The sequence below is a fragment of the Anser cygnoides genome, chromosome 4, assembly GCF_040182565.1.
Source record: "Anser cygnoides isolate HZ-2024a breed goose chromosome 4, Taihu_goose_T2T_genome, whole genome shotgun sequence".
NCBI classification, from domain to species: domain Eukaryota; kingdom Metazoa; phylum Chordata; class Aves; order Anseriformes; family Anatidae; genus Anser; species Anser cygnoides.
The window spans coordinates 69779874-69805172 of NC_089876.1; the positions used below are offsets into that span (position 1 = coordinate 69779874).

At 36.4% G+C, this 25299-nt stretch overlaps 1 protein-coding gene across 6 annotated transcripts in view; it reads left to right on the plus strand.

Moving 5' to 3' along the window:
* Positions 1 to 25299, plus strand: part of CCSER1 (coiled-coil serine rich protein 1) — a 685984-nt gene that overhangs the window by 371004 nt on the left and 289681 nt on the right. For all 6 annotated transcript variants that reach the window (XM_066996360.1, XM_066996359.1, XM_066996362.1 and 3 more), the window contains one exon: positions 14960 to 15043. In XM_066996360.1, the coding sequence (XP_066852461.1) occupies positions 14960 to 15043 (84 nt within the window). The remainder of the gene's footprint in view (positions 1 to 14959; positions 15044 to 25299) is intronic.

Consider the following 25299-nt stretch of genomic DNA (forward strand, 5'->3'; position numbering starts at 1 on the left):
ATATAGCAGCAGCTGACAAAGAACACTTAGGTCTAAATTCTGCTTGCCTTTCTGTCAGGCTAAAGATCTTTGAATGACAAGTGTTTGAAGCATTGACAACAGCAGATACACTCTCAGGAAGTGTATCAGTACGTAGTGTCAGTCAGCTGGTGTTAGCCCTGGGATCTATCATCTCCCTTTAGGTTTTAATTTAAGCTCCAATTGAAAAACTTCACTGAGAAGGAAATACTTGTTTTTCAGTTTCAAACTTGCTGACATAAGGTAGTTGTTGTATGAAATTTAAATTGAGCGAGAAGAGAAATAACTTTTTAAGTATGAAAGTGCATAATTAGCTGTACAAGTGTGAGTGTAGTCACCGCTAACAGTTTTTAAACGTTTATGTGCCAGCAAAGTTAGGGTCCGTAGTAGTGCTTTTTATTTAAAATACATAAATAAGTGTTTTTTAATATTTCAGGCTTTTTTTTTTTTGTTTCTGTTTGATTTTCATTGATTTCCTTAGTTTAATTCCTGCCTTGTTGCTCTTCAGGAAGGACCTGTTGCTTATTTTTTACTTTTTTTTTTTTTCTTTCAATGTATGTAGAAAGAGTAGGAAGTAGGAAAAGTATGATAGAAAGAACATCTTTCCTTTAAACAAAAGTAAATGGCTAAGGTCTTGCCTGTCTTTTGAAGTGGGAGCCTCAAAGGCTAAGTTTGACACATAGATTGGTACAGATAAGAGGTATTATTTGGATAACTAAGGAGTCATTTGCCATGAACAGGTTATACTGATGAAAAATGTAGGTCTCATTTTCAGGAGAGGAGAACAATATGGTTGATAACCTATTTTCTAATATAGATTTCAGAAGAACATGCTTGAGAAAATATAATGAAATTGACTACAGTGAATGAAGTGCTAATAACATACTGAAAGATTCTGTTACCATATTTAAAAATCATTGCAGTTGGGTATTAAAGCTTAATAAAACTTGAGATGCAGGAAAATTTGCTTTGTGATTTCACATATAATTTGTTTTAAATGAAGGGGATTGTGTTTCTTCAAACAAATAAACAAAAATATATATTTTACAGAATAATAGGCTTGATTAATACAATTTGTCTAAACACAGCAAAAGATGTCATAACTTTAGCTGACTCCTGCTTACTCACATTGTGCGGGGGGTAGGAAGGCTGGTTATGAGTGTTTTCTCTAGACTGGAACCCTGCTTGGATTTTCATGTCAGGTACCCTAGAACTGAAGGAACCAAAATTGTAAGTTTATTTTGAAAGTGTAGCTTATATGGTTCTATATGTATATGATAGTATAATTCTGAATATCTGAAGAATTCTACTGCTATTCATTTTTAAGAGAGAAAAAAAAAATAGTTTATTTGGCCAAGTACTTCATCAACAGCTTTTGTTGTTAGTACTAGCAGCTGACAGTCAGTGATAGAAGTGTGACTGTATTTTTTCTACAGCCAAACTGATACAAACATTCAGTGACGACAGGGAACAGCATTAGCGTCATGTACAGATTCAAAGATCAGTTCAACAGGGATTTTAAAATGATTCCCTTCGCAAATAAACAAATTATTTTCCTACTATGTCTTTGTTGTGTACATCATAGTAATTTACAAAACATCTAAACAAAAAAGGTAAAATAATAGTGAATCTGGATGGAGAGAAATTGAAATTAGTTTAACAGCACTGTTCAATCTTCAAGAGTCCCACCAAAGAAAGGATTACATTCTGGGATCCTTTTTTTTTTTTTTTTTTTTTTTTTTTTTTACATTAAAAGGCTTAGCACGTATTCACATTGAAGATGTCTTAGCCGTTACTAAAATGGTTTACGGTCTGATCTCTGTATTTCGATTTAAAACAATCATGACTACCTTATTTTAATTATACCGTCTTGTTCTAAGCAGCAGTAAATCACCCGAAATGCTGCATTCCTGATTAGTTGTTGTATGTTGAATATATTGTTCAGTGTTATCAGGCTCTGTGGCTTATCAGCAATTAGGTATTTGTTTTAAAATGAATCTTAGGTGAATATAATATTCTTTACTGAAAAGGTTGTTAGGCATTGGAATGGGCTGCCCAGGGAAGTGATTGAGTCACCATCCCTGGAGGTCTTTAAAAGATGTTTAGATGTAGCCCTTAGTGATATGGTTTAGTGGAGGACTTGTTAGTGTTAGGGCAGAGGTTGGACTAGGTGATCTTGGAGGTCTCTTCCAACCTAGATGATTCTGTGAAATGCACCTATCCTATTCATGTAAAATGAAAGTGTTGGGACTATAAACTGGTCAGTGATAAGGCCATGGATGATCATTAATATGACATACTATTGAGAAATTTGAAGTATGGCAAATTATGGCAGCATATGGCAAATTATGACTGTGCATATCTTTAGTGAGAGGAATATTTTTCATTTTAAGGTAATTTTCAGGTGGTTTTAGAGTAGCATGATGTGATAATTCTTTCTTCGTCCTTTGCCCCCATATTCCCCCCCAGTATATGCTGCAATTAAAAAATGTAAAATAACAGCTGCTTCTAAAGTTATCTCGCTTCTCAAGCACTTTACATTTTTGTGCCTTGTGGTATTCAGCCACTCCAAATATACACTACCTCAAAGCTGTTCTTTCTCCTCAAATGTTTGCAAGCAAATCCTTGGTTACACGTGAATTTTCTAGTGTGAAAGAGAGTTTCATTCTGATTACACAGTAGAGCAACTGTTCATTGTTATTTTGAGGTTGGTGAGAAAATAGATGTCATTAGCCCCTATTGACCCCTTACTTCTTTATATGAATTTTGCACTATTCCCCTTGGCAAGCAGCCAAACTGGTTCTTAGTTGAGTATGACATTGTCAAATATGACTTAGGGCAGCAGAATCTGGCTGATTTATTTGTATTTTTTTTTTCTTCTTCCTGTCATCAATGTGATACATGTAAATATTACAAATGAAGAGTTAACAGAAAGAAACAGAAAGAGAGCCAACACACGTAGCTTTATCAGATGTCTTCTGTGCAAGTCCTGTTCGCTGTTACCTTAAAGGTATTCCTTGCCACTGCACTGTGGACCACGGTACTAAAACAAATCTTACAGAATCATCTGACATATGTTGTTGTTATGATCTTACAGAAGCAGTAGTTGAACACAAAAGAGAAAGAAAAATCTCAGAATAAAACCTGGAAGTTTTTATCTTCCATTTGTTGCCGTAACCAGTCTCTTTTGCTTGTTACTGGGTCACTCTCACACCTCATGATCCCCCTTATCCTTGCATTACTCCTGGGTCAGGCATAATTAAGAGCTGCATAGTTTTCCCTAGCTACACTGGTTCTAAGCCTAAGATTTCATATTCCTAAAAGCTTTCTAATTACATAAGAGTGGATGGGGTGAGCCAAAAGTGAAAATATTCACTGATAAGATGACTGCGTCTACTTTCAGTCATGAAACAGAGAAATTTTTGGGTGTTTTTTTCAGGCATGTTTAGTACTAACATTTCCAATTAAGTTAGTATTTCCATGTTTTTTTCTCTTTTGTATGATTATCTTTTTGAGGCAAAACAGTATCCTTATGAACTGAACTGGAGTACCTAGTCCAGCTTGTGAACTGGGATCATTTTATATTTTAGTAGTCCTATATAAGGAGAAAGATTTTCTAAAGCTTAAGCTGTGAAATAGTAAAAAGAGAAACAAAACAAAACACACACACACCTTCAGATATGGATGGGAGGATCTGACCAGATTTGGTCATAGCTGTCTGACGACTGTACATTGTGGGTTTATGAGAGCTGAAGAAAAAAAAAAAAAAAAAAAGTAGTTTCAGCAATGAAAGATAGAAAAGAAAAAATCTGTTCAAGTAAAATTTGCTCAGCATTGCAATTATTTATGTATATAGGATAAAGCTAGCTGCGGCTTAGCTAATCCATGCAGACTGATCATTCTGCACATTTTGGAGACTGCCAAATTACTGTCATCTCACCTTGTTCTCACTTGTATCACATACTTATTTGAAGTTTTCTGGGAGCTGTGGAGTAGAACTGGCATTAAGAATCAAATCTCAAATAAGGCAGTAGCATAAAAGTGATGTGTCAGAGGAGCTCTGTCTTGCTACTCTGAATTGATTTTTCTCTGAACTTGAAGTATAATTGCATTTGATAACACAAAATTAATGTAAAAGCTATTTTATATTTGTTTGCTTGAAAACTTTATTCAATATATTAAAAAGTTATTTCTGCCCCAGAGTAAGACCTATTTGGTTTGATTTCATGGTTTTGTTTAGCAAGGGAATTACCTTGCCTTTTAACTCAAAGCCTTATCATTTATTAGAATAAATCTCTGTGTTTGTCAGGGTGGGGTAGGGAGCAAAAAGAATTCTTATGTTTGGGAATTTTATTTTTTTTTAGAGAGAAATGAGGTAGGAAAATACTGTATGCCAGTAGGCACATTTCTTCTTCTTTTTTTTTTTTTTTTTTCTATCTACATTAGTGTTCAAATTCTCTGAAAAGCTTCATTCTCTTTACTAAGTATGCTTTATTTATTGGCAGTTGTTACATAATATTAATTTAACACCATTTTAAAGTTTTTTTTCCCTGAGATATTTTAAAAGACTGATTTGTGTGCTTGCAGTTTTCTTTCATAAGGTTACAAAACACAATACATTTATACAGTTAATGCTTAAACTTTTTAGCGCTTTTAAATTTGTGTGTCTTTTTGCAACTTCTGATTGTCAAGAAATACATAGCAATGCATTTGTTAATTTTGGGGATGACTGGGAAAAGAGGATAGTTCTGCAGGAATTCCAGTTACCGATTAACATTTTCATTAGAATATTTGAGTCATAGTTAATTTGCACTAGGATTTATTATCTGAGTAAACCTGACCTATTAATCCTTAATACTGTATATTAATACTGTCAGCTAATGTCATGATTACAGGAAGAGCACATGATGTGCTATAGCAACACAGCTGTTCTACCAAATTTTTAACTTAAGATTGCCATTGTGCTGTTTATCAGACATGATAAATTATTTCATGCTAGCCACTCTCATGTCCACCTTTTTAATACCTTCCTTGTCATTATATGTGCCCTTAGCCTTACAGGCTAATGAAAAGTTCTTGTATCAAGTCTGATTACTACTCTAATGTTTTCCAGGCATGCTTGGTGATGAGCTTGGCATATGAAACAATTTCCTACAGTAATAAAACTAATTAAAGTGGGTAGTCATCCCCACATCACTCTTTAATGAATTATAATGAGCTCATTAATCTCTCTCTTCTCACTTGCCACATATATTGGCTAGGCTTCTCTGTGGGTATGTTGGGAAAGAACTATTGCCCAGAAGAAATGGACACTGAAAAAAAGCACCCATTTTCCCTTGTTTGAAAAAAAAAAAAAAAAAAGCAACACAACCCAAAAAAAGAAAAAGAAAACAGGAGACAGAGGTCTGCTGTAAGTGGAATATGCTTTTTAACCTACCTAATATGCTTTTTAACCTTACCTAAATGGAGCCTACAGGAAAGCTGGAGAGGGACTCTTTGTTAGGGAATGTAGTGATAGGACAAGCAATAATGGCTTTAAACTAAAAGGGGGGAAGATTTAGATTAGATATAAGGAAGAAATTCTTTACTGTGAGGGTGGTGAGGCTTGCCCAGGTTGCCCAGAGAAGCTGTGGATGCCCCATCCCTGGAGGTGTTCAAAACCAGGTTGGATGGGGCTTGTAGTGACCTAGTCTAGTGGTAGGTGTCCCTGCCTATGGCAGGGGAGTTGGAACTTGATAATCTTTAAGGTCCCTTCCAATCCAAACCATTCTATGATTAATAGTACAGTCAGGGCTCCTGGTGAATTAATTAAGTACATGGACATTGCTCCCAAACGCTGTTTATTGTGAAGTTTGTGACTTTGATTCTAGGTTTGTGAAGGGGTGCACAACTGACTTTTTTCCCCCTTTCTACAGAAAATATAGAAGACAAGGATTTTCTATATATCTGGTCCCTTAAGAGTTACTCAGAAGAATTATTTGGAAAGGAATATGAAACAAAATAGAAAATGCAATTGTGTGAATGGATGTGTTTACCCCCTGCTTGAGTGTGATATGTGATTCAGATTACCTAGGTCTAGTAAATGATACAGTATAACTAGAAAAGGTGGATCACAGTTCTTGATCAGAGGTACAGGGTGGCTGTTCTAAGAAGTGAGGTTATATAGACAGCAATTCCCGAGCTTGAAACAGATGACAGAAGTTGTGCAGTTAACATGTAGTAGTATAAAACCAAGGGATACATGGGGAACATGAATAAGAAATATTTATTTTCTTATGACGGAAACAATGACATTGTTCAGCAGCAGGTTTGAAACCAAAGTAAAGCTTGGGGTTTGGGTTTTCTTATTATGGTTTGTCTGTTTTCTTTTCATGAATGTATGATTTATTTAGAGTGTATCACCAAAAGAGGCAAGGTACTGTGAATATAAATTCTAGCTCAGGAAGAGCCAGAAGGAGAGAGTAAATGGAGTGGTTATATCAGGAAAAATACATTAAATGCAGTTATACATTTCCACTCCTGGCTGCTGTTCATGATTTCTGGTGGTTGGATGCATCTTGAGCTTGACCTGGTATGATCATTCAGTTTTATGTTTTGCAGTTTATTAATCAAATTGCATTCCTTTAAACTCCATGCTGTTTATTTTCACTGCTGCAGAGAGCAAAATTCAGCTGAAGCAAAAATAGCATTAATTTGCTCAATCTGTAATTCACAGTTCACTGACAATTGGATCACTGTGAAGAAAACATTGTTTATTTAGCTCCATATTCATAAATGTCTGAGGTTAAAGTAGCGTAGCCTGCATAGTCTTTTTGAGTGTTACCTTCATAGTAAAATACCAATTCAATCCTAGTATTCAAATGAATGTATATGCCCTAAATTCTTCCAGTAAAATATTTGATCACATATTCTTTGTAACTGTACTTAAGTAGAATATAATATAGAATCGTAGAATATAATATAGAATCATAGAATAGAATCATAGAATATCCCGAGTTGGAAGGGACCCGTAAGGATCATCAAGTCCAACTCCTGGCACCACACAGGTCTACCCAGAAGTTTAGACCATGTGATTAAGTGCACAGTCCAGTCTCTTCTTAAATTCAGACAGGCTTGGTGCAGTGACTACTTCACTGGGGAGCCTGTTCCAGTGTGCAACCACCCTCTCGGTGAAGAACCTCTTCCTGATGTCCAGCCTAAACTTCCCCTGCCTCAGTTTAACACCGTTCCCGTGGGTCCTATCGCTGGTGTTTATGGAGAATAGGTCCCCTGCCCCTCCACTCCCCCTCGCGAGGAAGTTGTAGACTGCGATGAGGTCCCCCTTCAGCCTCCTCTTCTCCAGGCTGAACAGGCCCAGTGCCCTCAGCCGCTCCTCATATGTCTTCCCCTCTAGGCCCTTCACAGTCTGCGTCGCCCTCCTCTGGACACTCTCCAACAGTTTTACATCCTTTTTGTACTGAGGTGCCCAGAACTGCACACAGTGCTCGAGGTGAGGCCGCACCAGCGCAGAGTAGAGGGGGACAATCACTTCCCTTGACCGACTAGCAATGCCGTGCTTGGTGCACCCCAGGGTACAATTGGCCCTCCTGGCTGCCAGGGCACACTGCTGGCTCATGTTCAGCTTGCTGTCAACCACAGCCCCCAGATCCCTCTCTGCGGGGCTGCTCTCCAGCGTCTCGTTGCCCAGTCAGTACATATAGTCAGGGTTGCCCCATCCCAGGTGCAGGATCCGGCACTGCTTTTGTTAAACTTCATGTAGTTAGTGATCGCCCAGCTCTCCAATCTGTCCAGATCTCTCTGCAAGGCCTTTCCACCCTCAGCCAAGTCCACAACTCCTCCAAGTTTGGTGTCGGCAGCAAATTTGCTCAAAACACCTTCTAGTCCTACATCCAAATCATTTATAAAAACATTTAAGAGGACTGGCCCTAAAATGGAGCCTTGAGGGACCCCACTAGTGACCATCCACCAGCCAGATCTGGCCCCATTTACCACAACCCTTTGAGCCGTGCCCGTCAGCCAATTGCTCACCCATCGTACGATGTTTTTGTTCAGCTGTATGCTGGACGTTTTGTTCAGTAGGATCCTATGAGAAACCGTGTCAAAAGCTTTGCTGAAATCCAAAAAGATCACATCAGCTGGTTTCCCTTGATCGACTAGATGGGTGATCTTATCATAAAAGGAAATCAAATTTGTTAGGCGGGACCTACCCCTCGTGAACTCACGTTGGCTGGGACCAATGACTGCATTGTCCCCCAGGTGCACTTCAATAACTTCAAGGATCATCCTCTCCATAATTTTACCAGGCACTGATGTGAGACTGACAGGCCTGTAATTGCTAGGGTCTTCTTTCTTACCCTTCTTGAAAATTGGCACAACATTTGCCAGCTTCCAGTCTACTGGGACCTCTCCAGATTCCCAAGATCATTGAAAAATAATTGAGAGAGGTCCCGCGATGATGTCAGCCAGCTCTTTAAGCACCCTGGGATGAATCCCATCCAGACCCATGGACTTGTATGGATCCAGGTGGAGCAGCAAATCCTGCACACGTTCAGGGTTGGTTGGGAGTTTATCATTCCCACCATCATAGTCCTCCAGCTCAGGGCACTCTGGGTCCCGAAGCCCATCATCAGTGTTGAAGTCAGAGGTGAAGAAGGCGTTAAACGTCTCTGCTTTGCCTATGTCATTGTCTGTGAGCAGACCTTCCCCATCAAATAGCGGACCTATGTTTTCTTTGGTTCTCCTTTTCCTGTTCACATATCTAAAAAAGCCTTTTTTATTGTCTCCCACAGACATGGCCAGCTTCAACTCTACTTGGGCTTTGGCCACACAAATTTTCTCCCTACAAACACGAGCAGCATCCCTGTATTCCTTCCTCGATGCCTGACCCTCCTTCCAGCAGCCGTACACTTTCTTTTTTCGCCTAAGCTCCAGTAGAAGATCCCTGATCAGCCAGGCCGGCCTTCTGCCCCACCTGCCTGACTTCCGATATTTTGGAATTGCCTCATCTCGTGCTTTTAGGAGGCAGTGCTTAAAGACTGACCAGCACTGATGGAAGCCAATGCCTTCAAAAGCAGTTTCCCTGGGGACCTTGCTGACTAGTTCCCTGAGCAGCCTGAAGTCTGCTTTCCCCGTATCCAGGGCTGAAGTTTTGGCGGCAGTTTTCCTTCTGTCACCATAAATTCTAAACTCAACCACTTCATGGTATGACAGAGATGGCTGCCAATTGCCACGTCCCCCACAAGACCCTCTCTGTTCTCCAGCAACAGACCTGGGAGGGCACCTTTCCTAGTTGGCTCCCTTAGTACCTGCACCAAGAAGTTATCATCTAGGTGCTTTATGAACCTCCTGGACTTGCTCGTGTCAGATGTGTGGTGATCCCAGTTGACGTCTGGCAAGTTGAAATCCCCCATAAGGACAAGGGGAGTTGATCTCGAGTTGATCTAATATAGAATCACAGAAGGCTTTATGATTGTTAATTCATCATTTTAGGGTGCACCTCAAACTCCATTTGACTTCATGATCAGTAAATGAAATGTAGAGCTGCTTATATAGAAGAGTCATTTGAACACTGTAGTTGCATTAAAAGATGATGTACATAACAACGTCTGTTTCTGATACGACTACATCATCCAAATGTTGTCATTCCAAAACTTCTGAAATGATTTTTTTTTTCTCCCCTCCTGGACAAGGAAAGATACACCATGGTGAGACTGCTGGTATTGAGCCAGGGTGGCCGCAGAGGATCACTTCAAGCTGTTGTGTTCTGCTTTAATGGGGATTCTTGAGGTGTGGACTTGCCTTTAGCCTTTTGCTGTGCCTGAGCAACAGCTGGTACAGCCATATGAAGAGAGAAACAGGAGAGTAAGTATGGCCATGGCCTGCTATGAGTTGTCAGGACTCCTGCCAAGGCTAACTGCCCTGGCACTGAGTGCCAAAAAAAAACAACAAAGAAGCAAGTTCAATGTGCTTTGCATATGTGAAGAATTGCAGACAGACAATTCATTCTTCTCTTAGAGGGACTGAAAGGAATTGATATGACAGATATAAATTGATACAATACATAGAGCTAGAACGAATTAGAAAGGAAAAAATAAAATAACACTGGAAAGTGAACTGTGTATGTACATAGATATCATGATATAAATACACTCTGGTGTAAATATATGCAGGGGCTATCTCGAAGGTGGACCTGTGAATTCATTTTGAAATGTCTTCAACAAATAATGCAGTCTCAGGTTCTCTGCTTCATGATACTCTTAAATAATCTTAAAAAAAAAGATCTTTAACAACAACAACAATAAACAAAAAAACAATAAACAGTAGCAACCAATAAAACAATTACCTGAGAGGATGGGACAGGACTTTTTTGAAACCACAAACTGCAATATCCAGAACTCTATTTACATGACTGATCTCAAAAAGCAGGTTTTTTTCCTGTTAATAAAACTGTGTGTTGACATGCTACATTTTAAAACAAGTAGGATCTCAGTTTCTAAACACAACATGGTGCTTTTCTACAAATTTCAAGTAAGATCTTCAAAAATAATTGCTTCTTTTCAGATGCAAGGTGGTATAAAGTTAACCATAAAAGACATCCCTAACCCTACACATAATCTAGACTCCTATATTGCTGTCATAAAAATCCTGTTGATGTTAAAGTAACCAGTGTTTTCTTTGAATGGTCTTGATAGCTATTCAGAAACACTGAATTTGCTGTATGAGTCTGCTGCATAGCTTAGAAGAAGGTTCAGTTGTCACAGCCTTTATGTAGCTTTCTGGACCTGGCATTCAGTTCTAAATTTCTTAGTTTGGGTTGTTCCACTTAGGATGATATTTTTTAAGAAACTACAAGCTAAGTAATTGCTGATTTTTTGTATTACCCTAAGTTGGTTAAGTTTCTGCTTAGCTGAAATTTAGCACATTTATCAGATGAGTTTTGTAATATTTTAATTTTATGGTGCTATTTTGGCAGCATATTCATTTTGGTATCAAAGTAAGATTGCCTTACATTTATTCCATAATACTTGTTTAGTTCTGTTTATAGCACTTTGTGATTTCCGCAAGTACAATATGCCTATTGGCTTCTAGGAATGAAGAGGTATAGTTTTCAAAATGGAAATGATTATGCTTTTTGGCACTTGCGTATAACCTACTGCAGCTGTCTTCACACGTGCAGTACAATTTGTCATCCTGTGACCTGATCTGATGAGAAACAAGTTTGCTATTATGTTTAGCAGTTTCCCAGATGGACAGAATTAAACTAAAATAGGGAAATGCTAGCACTGAGATATATCAATTGCTGTCATAAAGTAAGACTGAAAATAAGTGAAAGGCTGATAATCTGAAGAGGTAAAAAGATGATAATTTGAAGAGCATCCTGACCGTAATCACGTACAATAACAACAGTAAATCCATACTGAATATAAACTAAATCCTGGATTTTATTATTTTTTTTTTAACAGTATCAGAGAATGTAATCAAAGAAAATACGACTGATGCTCTTCAGAGCTGATTTTGCTTTTCTTTTATGAAGTATACTTGGAATCCAGTTCTGTAAGAGCTGAGAAGCTGGGAGTTGAAATTTAGACTAAAAACTATTTTTTTCTTTCTTTGATTACCTTAATTTAACAAAAGAAAATAGTTTGAAGACAAAGCACTTTATTTACAGAGCATGCTGTGTCCCCTACAGTCTAACAGTTCTTTTTAAGAACCAGCTGTTAAATGACTTCTCTTTTCTTGGAAAAGTCTCTGTTATGAACATGCTTACTATAAGGGAGAGCAGATATCCTTTTTTTTTATTTTTTCTTCAAAATAATATGAAGAAAAACATTTATAAAAGTAATAAGAATAAGATTATAGTATGTAATACTGTTTTTAACATGTAGTACATAATTTATTAAACTCAATAGAATACCCTCAAAAGCTAAAATGTATTGAGATGGTTTATGAACACATGCATGGAATATATGATTAAATTATTTGGAATGGTAACTAATATTTTCATGGCATCCACGTTCTCATTGGTCTGGAATTCTTGATAAAATATACAGTTATAAATTCTTTTTGCAGAAAGGTGAGGAACGACAGTGTCCAGGGATGTTGATATAGTAAACGGTAAGAAATGGTAAATGTTACTTAGCAGAGTTTTAAATGTTTGATCTCTTAATTGATTCTGGTTGGCACTTGAACTCAGGTATACTTATAGTCAAATCTGTTATTCTCTTAGGCTCTATAAATACTATAAGGGATGCTATGAGGTGAGAAATATTTTGCATAAATTATCATAATCAACATTATAGTAAGCAGCACTATAGGCAAGATTATTTTTCTAAACATAGGAATACATGGACCAAGAATCTTGTATAAAGTCTGAATGATATAGCCCTAGAGTATTCATTTTTTTTATTTTTATTTTTATTATTTTTTTAATACCCTATTGTATTGGGGGAGATATTTATTTTGACTCCATAATTACAGCGTAGACTGATAATGCAGCAGTTGCACTCTCTGCTAACAACAGACGATCCTTTCCAAGTCCATTCCTCTTTAATGTCTGCTTTTGTGACAATTCTTTAGAAGGGTACTCTGGTTCTTAGGTAGTTTAATTTTCACTATAAATTCCCATCAGAGTGTGTCTTTTATTCCTCATTCACTTTGAGAAGCTTTCCTCAGCAAATGTGTCGGCCTTTCCTTGACTGCCTTGTAATGCATTACAGTTTCACATTGGATAATGAAATATTACTAAAGGTGATCTGTTTCCAAATTCACACAATTTGATATGCATTGCTGCTTGCCCTCTAGACTAATAAATAATGCAGCATTCTACCAGATTTTCATGCCCCCAAATGTTGCAACTACATGTTATTTTGTTGGTATCCTCCATACAATCCTTCACTGAAATATTTTATGGTCCTTACACAGGATGTGATTGTGGAGCCTTCTCTCCGTTTCTAGCTCTCAAAAGTTACTTTCTGGAAGAACTGTATTCACTGTCTTGGCAACAAATAGTTGGTTCCATTGTGTTTTGTTTTTCTGTTACTAATACATTCAGACAGATATATGGGATACTGAAATTACCCAAGCCTTTCTGCAGTCTGCTCTACTTTTTTCTCTTTTATTCCTGGATGATACTGTGTTTCTTCTATTCCTGTTGTCAGTTGGTATTATAGTAGGAATTTCCTCAAAACATAAGAGATATATAGAAGCACCAAGCAGCATTTCCTTCTCTTTTGTCTTACATTTTGAGAACAAATGATGTCTACAAAAGTACCGTGCAGCCAAATAGGATTACAAAATCCTGATTCTGCACTCTGTTCAACGAGAAAAAACTCTTAGCTTCTTGCAAACCCTGTGCAGTGTGGATTGTTCATTAGGACTTCTTTTACTAAACAATGACATAAAAATCTGGGAATTGCTAGCACTTGCCTTTTACTAGCCAGTTCTGGGTAACTTGCATACACATTGATGTGACTGTACAGCAAATTGCAAGGAATTCTTTTCTGAGATGCTTGGGTGGCAGATGAAGTATCCTTTTTGCTGACAATGATTCTGCAGTTAAGATGTTTGTGGTCAGGGATCTGGGTACAAAGCACGGTTAAGTGGTATTTTTTAGATCAATATATGTTTGCTCTTCAGTTGTCAAGCAATGTATGTTAGAATTTCCCTAACCTCACTTCACACAGGGATCACCAGCCAGACATGTCATGCCATATATATATATATATATATATATACACATATATATTCTCATTAAGCCTGCTCTTTATTGAGAACTAATAATGAGACAACTCTTTTGTTTGTTACCATTTTTTGTTTATTGTGTGCTCTTGACAATGTTATGCACTTAAACTGGAGTATTCTTAAACTAAGGACAAAACTGTGGTGTATATATATATGTGTGTGTGTGTGTTAATATATTCCCAGCAGTTTTCTTTGGTTTCTGGCTTGCTTTTGTTTCGTTTTGCTTTGACAAAAAAAATAGAAACCAGCAAATTTCATAAATGATTTAAATAAGTCTCTGTACTAGAAAGATATATGGATGCAGTTCTCCATTTATAGTTATAAAACCAATTAAATTATTATTATTATTTCTGGACTGGTTAGTTTGTTGGGATTTTAGACTTCATCACTTCAGAAATTTAATTTGGGTTTCTCCTCTTGGGTGTTTACTAGAACAACACACAAAAATGTAATTGATGTTTCTTCTCCAAAGGTGTTTAGATTTGCATGAATTCTCAAAATTGCCTGGAGATTTTTTTGCAGACCGCAAAAACTGCAGACTGCAATGGAATTGTTTGCAGACTGCTTCATGGATCTGGATTTGGCTACAGTTTAGCTACTAGGTTCATTTTCATGCACATCAAATTGAGTTATTGTCAGGGTTTATATCACTAAGTAATAAGTGGTAAATGTTTTCTTTCCTCTGCTCATCTAATATCATAATTGCTGCTCTTTTGATTGATGTGGGGGAAGAAAAGAGGTATGCATGAGAAGGGTGCTTTGCTTTTCCTGTGAATGTCTGTTGTAATTTCTTTTTTGCCCTCTCCAAGATCATAAGCTCCACAATAATGCTTCAAAAATGATACTTTTCTAATGTTCTTTTGTATGAGAATAATTATGACATTTTGTAGATATTCCTTAACTGAAAGGGAATGACCTGATGGGATCTTCAATAAAAAGGGCTTAGAAGAATCAGAAAATAATGAAATGGACTTCTGTGCAGGGAACTATTCACATTTTTGTGTAATGTCTTTAGATGCATTAATTTGTTTATGCTACAACTTTAGAATGTGTTATTGAAAATACAACAGATGACAAAATAATTGAGTTTCATTACTTGAATGTAATCATCTCGCACCATGTGAATCATCTCAGCCTTTTCTTGTCAAGACCAAGTAAAAGCATTAAACCTATTATAACATCTCTTTTAATATTTTTGTAGGATGGAATAAAAGATGAATGCTCGGTGCTGAAGTTGCAGCTGAAGGAGAGAGACGAACTCATAACCCAACTTCGCGAGGAGCTGGTAAGTGGGAGAAGCATTATTTTTTTTTTTTAAGTTCATTTGCCTGATAATGCTATTCAGGACCAGAAACTAAAGAAATACAATTTCACACCAGCTGCAGAATAACTAGCCTAAGGCTATGTTAACTATTCAGATCAACACTGTGAGAGTACTGACTGAATGGTTTTAGGGACTTGACAGCCTCTGAATTGGCTACTATCTAGATGACTGCTAGTAGAAGTTTCTTTTAAAAGATTATATTGACAGTTATCTTACAGTATCAGAGAGAGTATTAAAGTAGTCTTACAGTATTAGTGGCAGAGAAGTAGCACAGTACTACATGCATATGCCAGAAATCTTGAAGGGTCTAGCACATTTCCTGGTGAATTGTGAATACTACTTACGGAAGCATGAGCTGTTTCATGTCTACAACACTGTCCAGTATATTTTTTTTTCCTACTTAAATAGATGTATTTTTAATTTAAATAAAATAATGAATATTCTCATGCTTGCTGATCTTATATGAGCTACCAAGTCTTGAGTACTACCACTTTAAGATGAGGCAGAATACTCTCAAGTGGCTGAGTGAGGTAAAACAGAAGCCACCCCTATGGCCCTCCGCTACCAAAACCTTGCCACATAAACCCACTACACAATGTCAGGCTCAGACGAGAGATCAGAAACTCTAGCCCTGTGACCGTGGCAAAGTTGCACTGCATCTTTTATATACTAACAAAAAATAATTATATGTTTTTACACCAGCACAAACAACTAAGTTTAGCATGGAGTAATATAATGCTGCTGAAGAATGAAAGATTCCTTTGTTATAGGAAGATCTGCAAAATAAATACAGGTCATCAATATTCTTTGTTTCATATTTGGCTACATTAAAAAATGATGTATTATGCAATTATCTAAAATTAAATGACAAAATGGGACATTGGAAACATAAAGCTTCTGCACAGTCCTGGAGCATTAATTTTATATCAGCCTCAAAACATATGCTATTAACTGGTCAACAACTTTGTCAGTGTTAAATTGTCCCGTGTTGATACAGTGAGCTGTAGTTATCTGTTGCTGTTATCTGTTGTCAAAGCTCATCTGTGTATATTGCCAGTTGTGGAAAAAAGGCCCATAGGGACTTCAGTTCTTCTGAAGGCATAAGAGGCAGAAAAGTTTGTCTTCCTAGGGTCATGAAATAAGAATTTCCATGAGTAAAAGTGAATATGATGTATTTAATCCATGTTTAACTGACTTCAGTTTCGACACTTTAGGATTTAAAAAAGAAAAGAAAACAAACAAACAAACAACAACAGCAAAAAAAAAGGAGAGTACAAGTGAGAGTCTTGAGACCACATTTATTGATTTAAAATTTAATTTTGAAAGGATTCAACATATCTCATTTACTGCTATTAAATAAAGCATGATAGGGAGATTAAGCTACATTTAAGGTTTATACCCTACTTAAAAAAAATAAAACAGTGTAAGAGGTGTCCAGAGAATTGGAGGGAGAAAAGGATTTTTTTTTGCATCAGGTGCATGATCATGGAGTCAGCATCTTGGATTTGGCCGTCTGTTTATTTATTTATTTATTTTCAATTTCTCCTGCAATACTACATATCTACAAAATGTTGGGGCTTTTGTTTGTGAAGGCATGTGTTGTTTTTTTTGTTGTTGTTGTTTTTGTCCCCTCTTACCAGTTGTAAGAGCTGCCAGAATTTTCTAGAGCAGCTAGAATTTAAATGACAGACTAGTAAAAGAGCTCACTAAAAACACACTTAGAACTTGTGCCAAAACTGAACATTTTTGGCAATCTTCTGGAAACAAAGTGACTATTGCTTTATCAGTATCTGTGGAATCACTACACTAAAGTCTACTTACTTATTGAAGGACTTCAGCAATCAAACAGGGGAGGCATCCAGTCAGCTTAGGCTTCTTTAATGCTAAGCGGTTCTGGAGCAGCTCTTTCCAACATACTTTTGATCTTAAGCATCCAAAAAGTCTCACTATACTTATAGTTATTCCCGGGTGTGTCCCTGATCATAGAATCATAAAGGTTGGAAAAGACCTTCACGATCAACCTTCAAGGTCCAACCATCGTGCTACTACCAATGTCACCTGCTAAACCATGTCCCTAAGCAAGCCTGTATGAGGCTTAAGAATGTGTCTTGAAGTCCTCTGAAAAGCAGCAGAGGACTTCAAGGACTTTGGTTTGCTTTGGGGGCTTTTTATGGGGCCGGGTAGGGTAATCCCCAGCTGCTCATCCCAGATTCACCCTCCACCCTGTGGCACACCTGCATGGCTCAATAACCCACTTTGGGCATCATATGGTTGTCACAATCCCCTTTTTGCATTTCTCTGCTTTCCCAAGAGGAGCCTTCTGCAGTTTGCTCCTTGTTACTGAGGTGCCTGAAGCAGCCCATGTACTAGATTATTCACTGCATGAATAAAATATTAAAAATATTTCCTTTGGTTATATAAAATTTGCCAAAAGATGATGCAAAACATGCTGTAATGTTCTGTAAATCCTACGGTGATTTATGTGTTTGTAAAATGGTCAGTATTAATATGTCTAGATAAAAAATGTAGAATGGAAATTATTGGCTGATAAAATTGTACACCTTTTCATTTGTCTACAGTATGTTGCTGACATGGCAACTGGTGGTTAACTACCATTTTTGTCCTTGTATTTAGAGCAGTCCATGTTCAGAACACTGTCATTCTGAATATGGAAATTTAAAAGTTGTAAGAACAACAACCTGCCGTACTAGATAGATAGTAGTTCCTCATCAATTGTTTTGTTTGTTCTTTTAAGGATAATTTTGCACTGTAGCCCTTATTAACCAAAAGCGTCTTTCTGTCTTTGATGAAATAAATATACGTAGGCAGAGCAGTGGAATTGCTTCCTCTGTTCTCTTATTCTGTCCTTAAAAATACTTGCTTCAGGAGCTGGAGGAGAGTGGCCTCCAAGATATCTAGCACCCAAAACTGCTCTAAGGCTCCTGGAAGATGGTGAACTTAAAATTTGGGTTCAGAGCTTTGGCTTTCTCTCAGTGCTGTACTCATTGGTTAAAATGACCTCTTATCCAGAAGATCAAAAAAATTAAGTGAGTTCATTATGCAGGTTCTGCTAAAAGGAGTCATTTGCTTGCACTTTTTTTTTTTTTCTTTTACCTAAAATATGCAAACCAAATGGAAGTCTCTGTTTCCATCGGGCACAGGAAGATGTGTGAAACATCAGCTCTTTCCCATTCATCTCTACATTGAATATCCATCTATATGTATATATTTTTAAAAAATCAATCTTTTTTTCCCAGTGTGGTTGATAACTTAGAACTACTTTAAATAGAAAATATTTTCATGGTATAGAGACAAAAATAACTGAGTGCTGCCTACAGTAATATTTATTTTACCACTGTCATTGGTACAGAAGCATTAACACTGAAAAATGACTGCTAACATCATTATCCTTTCACCCTTAATGTCCTTGTGTAACTTGAGTCATGCATGTTGTCCCATTGAAATAAAAAATGTAGTGGGGCAGTTTGGGTGAATTCTGAGTAGAAGAAGAGGCAAAGTTAAGACAGGTAATGAATCTTTGTTATAGCCCAGCAGTTGGAGGTAGTTTTCTGCTGTGGAGTGGCCTCTTTATCAAATGTTTCTTTTTCTTTTTGGCCTTCTTATCAAAGGTAAAAAGGAATTTTTATGTTTATGGACTAGCTAGGCACATTGATAGCTAACTGAGCTTTACCTTAAGCTGTAGAAATTAATGCTTTAGTTCCACATACTGTAGAAGCAGCTTATCAAAACATAACCTCCATTTTTTTGTTTTTCCAAATTGTAAATGAGTTCAACCTTCATGTACAAAATCTATGTTAAGACGTGTATGTTTTTTCGAATCATGGAATCATAGATTTTGTTTGTTTTGTTCTATGTCTTTGTGTGCATGTGTGTTTTTTTTTTTGTTGTTGTTGTTGTTGATTTGTTTTGCTTTTTCTAAATATAACTTGTATAATCCTGAAGTGCAGAATGATGGCAAGCTTAGTTCTTTTCTGTGGGCTGATTTCAATAACGGGCAATTAGCCAGTTGCTGTAGTTTTGAAGGATCGAAATATGAGTTATCCAAGTTTGAAGTGTTACAGAAAGCCTGAGATGCACTTGATTACTCTTGACAAATGGTTTTTGAAGGACACTTCGTTTAAGCGTAAAAATCACTTCAAAATATAGTTCTGCCGATATAGATGCATTGGAATGTACAGTACTGGAATCACAACTTGTATTGACAGGCCGAGAATGTGATTTGGCAAAATTAATGGAAATTAATTTTCAAAGAAATAATGAACTCGTGTTGAATACCATTTTTGGAATTGTTAGCAAAAAGGAGAAATTTTGATTAGTCCAATCTATTTTATAAACTTAAAAATATAGTCCTCAAATTTTAAAGAAGTGATATAATCTAATTTGAAAACAATAATTGTCCTTAAGTATTAAAAAAAAAAAAAAGTGAAATTCTAGGTTCATCTTTATACTGATTACCCACTCACTTTATGTTCTACTGGTTTGTAGTATTATTTCATGTTGGCTGTTTTCTGATGGGATATTACACACCCATGGGTGATTTACGTAAGAACAGACAGTTGTTAAGTACTTTCAAATCTTCTTTCTTCCTCATATTTAGGAAATACTAGGAGCAGAACAGAAAGAGATTAGATGTATTTAAACATTATTAAAGTGTCAGGCTTCTTTCCACCTTTTTACAAGAGAATTAATTGTGTATATTCCGGAAAAGACTTATCTCTGATGTAATTACTCTCAGAATCAGTTCTACAAGGCAGACGCAGAGTGTGAAAGTGGCAATATCCTATGACATACAATGGGGATTAGCCTCTGATTCCTTGTCTATGGCAGTCCCTTTGATGTGAAACTTCGAGTAAGATAAGATCTTTAATATTCCTTGGCACTTGAGAAGGTGATTCTGCATATTATTTTAAATCCTTATCACTAACCATTGTCATATTGTGGTGTTTGGCATAAATAAATGATTATGTTGTTTGTGTAGAGTAGTGTCTTCCAGATATTGCTGAAATGCTGCTCCCGAAGTCATAAAAAGGATGCTGTAGAAATGAGCAAATCTGAAATACATAAAGTTGTCCTAAGGTCTCACTTGAGACACAAAGCTTTATGTTCCTTTAATAATAATGCACCACATATGCTTGTCTTTGACACAAGTGTCACTTGTAGACTGCCAGCTTTGAGACATGCAGCATTTTACTGACGGGTCTTTTAGTAAAAGCAGGCAAGTATGACTTGACTTTACTCTGAGATCTCTGAGATCTTCAGTTTTGGGTTTGTATAGGACAAAAAGTAGGTGTCGGTTTCTCTTCCCTTTTTCACTTTTTTTTTTTTTTTTTTTTTTTTTTTACCAATTTACATGAACCAGCTATCAAGAAAATATCAAGATATATCGCAATACATAGCTACAGGTTAATTTTAGGACAAATTGAAATGGCAGCTTCTCGGAGATGTGATGCTTTATATGTTGCAATCCATCAGCTTTATGTATGATGCCCAAGAGGAATATGTTATGTGCTTTTAACTGACATATTTTTAGAGATTCAAATTTCACCTTGAATGAATGGTGAATATTAGATTATATTTCCTACGTAGCAACGTTACTTAGTGCTTGTCTTATTCCATGACTATGTCACATTTGAACTAGAGTGTTATCTGGTGTCCTCCAAGCTCTGTGGGCTGAGCAGCGGTATCTCACCTGGGTAGCAGGCTGGAGCATTCCTCACCTAAGATTTGCAAAGGGAGTTTTGGTTGTGCAAAACAGGATTTGTACCAATAATTAGTGGGTAATTGAAGTAAAGCTAAATCAATGTAGCATTGCAAATACTAGGAATAAAAGATATGAGGAAGGCAGCAAAGCACCAGTGTCATTCTTGTATAGTTTTGATCACTTAATCAAAATGTATGTGGGGGCACACACATGTGTACTGTCTCTATTATTCAGTATTTTTCTTGGTAGTTACTTTCCACTCCAGAATAACTAATATTTTGATGCCAGAGCTGCTAAAAACACAGAAATTTCCTGTTGCTTGAAATGGCCATATATTCCTGATATTAGATACATTCTCAAAGCATTACTTATTCCAGTTTACATGAATGTGCCTACAAGATACGGTTTTCTGTTGGTATCATCCACTGACATGCTATTAAGTTATTTGTATTTATAGGAGTGAAAAGAGAAGTAATGTTGCTTAAAAACAAATGCATGTATGCTGGAAACCTTGTTTTGCTTAAGATCAGCAGTTAAATTTGTATGTTAAACACTTCTGTATGTTGCTAAAGGCATCTGTGTGACACGTTTTTACTGCAGCCATCTGATGTGGATGAGTTTCAGATTAATACATGCTTTATTCTCAGTGTTGCACAGAAATGCTTAATGAATCAGCTGGTACTGCTGTTTCTTTCAGTAACTAATTTTCTGTTTGAGGAAATATTTTTGCTTTTGAAGATGTAGGGGTGTCTGTCTGTGCAATTCACTAGAGACCTAATATAAGAAAAATGGTTTGCTTCTTTTTCAGTTATAAATTAGTGTCTTGTCCAGTTTTCCTTGCTGTGCTGGGCATGATTCATGGAAATGTCTGAGCATACAAATAGGTATAGCTAACATCACAAATGAAGAATCATCTGTTTTTTAACAGCAAAAATATCACTTTGGTTAAAGTTCTAGTGAAGTTCTGTAAGGGAACTACACTGTTTTCATCCTCAGGTTTTCTATAAATTAGCTGAATATTATTTCCTTCACTCACAGTATATTCATGCACTTTAAGACTTTACATATTTTAATGGATATATAAATGTCCGTTACATAATTTTATGTCCATAAATGGGCACCCCTCTTCAGGTGCTCTGCTTTCTTTGAGACAAATTCTGCAATGATTTTTGTGGTGTTAGAGCTGTAATATGTATTTGAAGTTTTATTGTAACTTTCACAGAAGGATATTGTTACTGCTGCTTACCTGATCGATTCATGTGAAGTATTAACTTTGAAATTAGGAATAAATTTATGTTCTTTCTTCCAGTTTTTGGATAGCAAAACTGTTCTTTTCCTGGCTGCTTTAGGTTGATTTGGTTTAGAGACCAGGAAGGATAGCAGGCAAGAGATGAAATTTTCCCATGACATTTTCCAATGCTTGGGGGAAGTGAATGAATGGAATAAAGTATTGGTGATCTCCTGGATTTGAGCAGCTAATCAACACCTTGGATGTCCTGTGTTATTTTTGCTAGGATGGAGGAGAAGGATGCTGATGTTACATATCTCCTGGAATTGGTGCTATTTCTTTAGCAGATTTTATATAAAATGTGATTTTTCTTGTGCACAGTAGAAATCTGATGGTTTTTGTACCAGAAGGAGGTAGGCTTTGGCCACAATCCCAAGTCTCTTTCTTCCATCCAGCTCCTCTACGTTTGTGTTCTACATTTGCAGTTGTCGGTCTTGCTTCTTCTGTTTTGATTTCCTTCATATTTCTTTGTCTTTTGAAATATTGTTCCCTCTTCCTTTCTATAAAAAACAATGCACAATGTACATTTATTTTTGTGTCCTATGCATGTTTCATCCACAGTTAGAGATGGTGGGCTTGATGCCTGTTTCCAGTTTCTGGTTCTACTATTTTCAGGCTCAGTATTCTGGCCAATGTTCAGCTGCAATGCCTTTGACGCTGTCCCAATATAACTAGAAGGGAATGGATTCTGTGGCAAAGCATTTAAACTGGAGTTTTGGTGAGACAGACAGTGGTCTATCCAAATGCTTTGGATGCCCCATCCCTGAAGGTGTTCGAGACCAGGCTGGATGGGGCCTAGGCCAGCCTGATCTAGTGGGTGGCATCCCTGCCCATGGCAGGGGGGTTGGAGTTAAATGATCTTTGGGGTCCCTTCCAACCCCAGCCATTCAATGATTCATCACCCTTCAGGAAGGAAGCATATTACAAGACTATACACAAAAACCTGACTAGACTCATACCAGGAAGTTAGCTTACAAATTGTACTTTCATTGATAAATTATTTTCTAAAATATATTACTTAAGTAATCTCCTTTCATGTTTTAGCTTATTTGATCATTTAACTGGATGAGCTGTTATACTCCTTTATACCTCGTTTTAGAAGAAAATAAGGTAATATATGGTCATCATCAGAAAATCGAATTAAAGACAATGATCTTACTGGCTTTTAACCACATACTACATTTAAATCACAAGGAAAAGAAAATAAGTTCCTGGTTAATACTAAATTAAATTAATCTCACACATTAAACTTTTTTTTTTTTTTCCTGGGGTATTAAATTCTGAGTATTTTCTCAGTAGGTTGCTTTGGATAGCTAATACAATAAAAAGCAATAAACTGTTGCTTACCAGTCTTTGTTCAGCACAGAATATAGAGTGAAAATATTTCTTTTCTTCCTTTTTTTTTTCTTTTTCTTTTTTTTTTTTTTCCAGAGCTATTGTTTATGAATTATTCAATATGTTTGAAATGTACTTAACATATTTCAGAATTTTCTGGCAATAATGCACAACATTTGTCTTATGTTTCCCAATTTGACTTACAGATTATATTGTTTTTCTCAAAGGGAGCTCTCATGATTTACCAGAAGAGTAATAGAGTTAGCAGGCTGTATTATTTATCAGAATTCACTGGTTATCAACACAGGCCTTTATAAACCAGACTTTCTCAGTGTGTTATTTGTGCTCCAGCTTACAAATGAGTGTTTCACCAAACATTGCTAGTTGCGCAATAGTGTTCTGTCTCATTACAGTTTTGGAAAGAACAAGTGTATCTATTGTACTAATCGTGATGGTGATGAAAAGGAATAAATATACTGTCATATTGTGAACTTGTATCAGCATATTTGCTGTGCTTCTGGAAGAGTTCAGGTTAATAGGCTGGAAAAATAAAAAATGGTGCAATTAAAGGATGATCTAAAGCAGTGGGAGAGCTCATTGTTGCTCAGCTGAGATGCATATTTGTTATACTACTTGCAAAAGCAGAGTTATAGATTTTGGAGGAAGGGTTATGTAAAGAGGATGGGGGATTTTTTAGATTGTCACTAGGCCTACCTTCTAAGACCACTGCAAACGTAGGTGTACTCAGCTTATAGAACTTGCTATGCAAATGATCCTTACTAGCCAGTGTGAATAAGCAAGATTAGATCAGTTTCTGGCATTTTGTGGAATTTATTTTGTTGCATCTTCTTTAATTTATGGAAATGGAATTCAGTTCCTAAGGGACAAAGATGTTTGCTTTTTATCTCCCTTCAGTTCAGAATCACTGGAATGATGCCTTTCTCTCTATCGTGCAGTAGCTTATTGAGACATCTTCGCTAGTACTATTTGATCTTTAATTGTCAAATTGGAGTTAGTAGCATGTGTGTGTTTCTTTTGACTTTTTGGCTCTTAAAACGTGGACCATTTTGCTTAGCCAGAAAAATTTAAGTAGTATCCAGCCAGAGGGCTTTTTTTTTTCACATACATTGTTATTACTGAACTTTATTTATTTATTTATTTTTTCTTCTGCAAAATCAAATGAGAGAGAGAGGAAAGGAAAGAGATCCTAACTAGTAAGGTGATGATAAACTGGGAAATGCAAAATATACATAACTTGTAGGGAATCAGGAAAGTGCATGTTACATGCACATCATATTATCTGTCTTCACAGAAAGGAAGAACCCTGACAGAGTGGCAAAAGGTTATGTCTTTAAAAATTTCTAGAATCTATAGATTCTAGGAAAATGTTTCTTAAATCTTTCTGATTTAAGAGTCTGAACATAAATCATAGTTTTTTATTATTTATTAACATTTTCATATTTTAAGCAGCGCTGTGCTTATTAAAAACACGATTCTTCTCTTATATGTGTGTTGCCCGAAAAAATCTAGTTAGTTATCAGACTCCTAGCATGTCTTCTAATTATATCTGATGTCAAACTGTTATTTAGGAACTTACAGAAAATAAGAACTTATATATTCTTATAACTTATAAGAAAATAGGAACTTATAAGAAATTTTAAAATCTGGATTTAGGCCAGGATAAGGAATCGAGACCATGTGGAAAACATTGCTGAATAATATTTTCACATTAGTGGATAAGATGCAAATAACACTTTATCACCTGGGAAAGATGCCAACAATCCAGGTTAATGTTAAATTCTGAGACTGAGGCACTAACTTCTCTTAGAAACTACCATCACAAACAACATATTTTCTACCAGATACTATAAT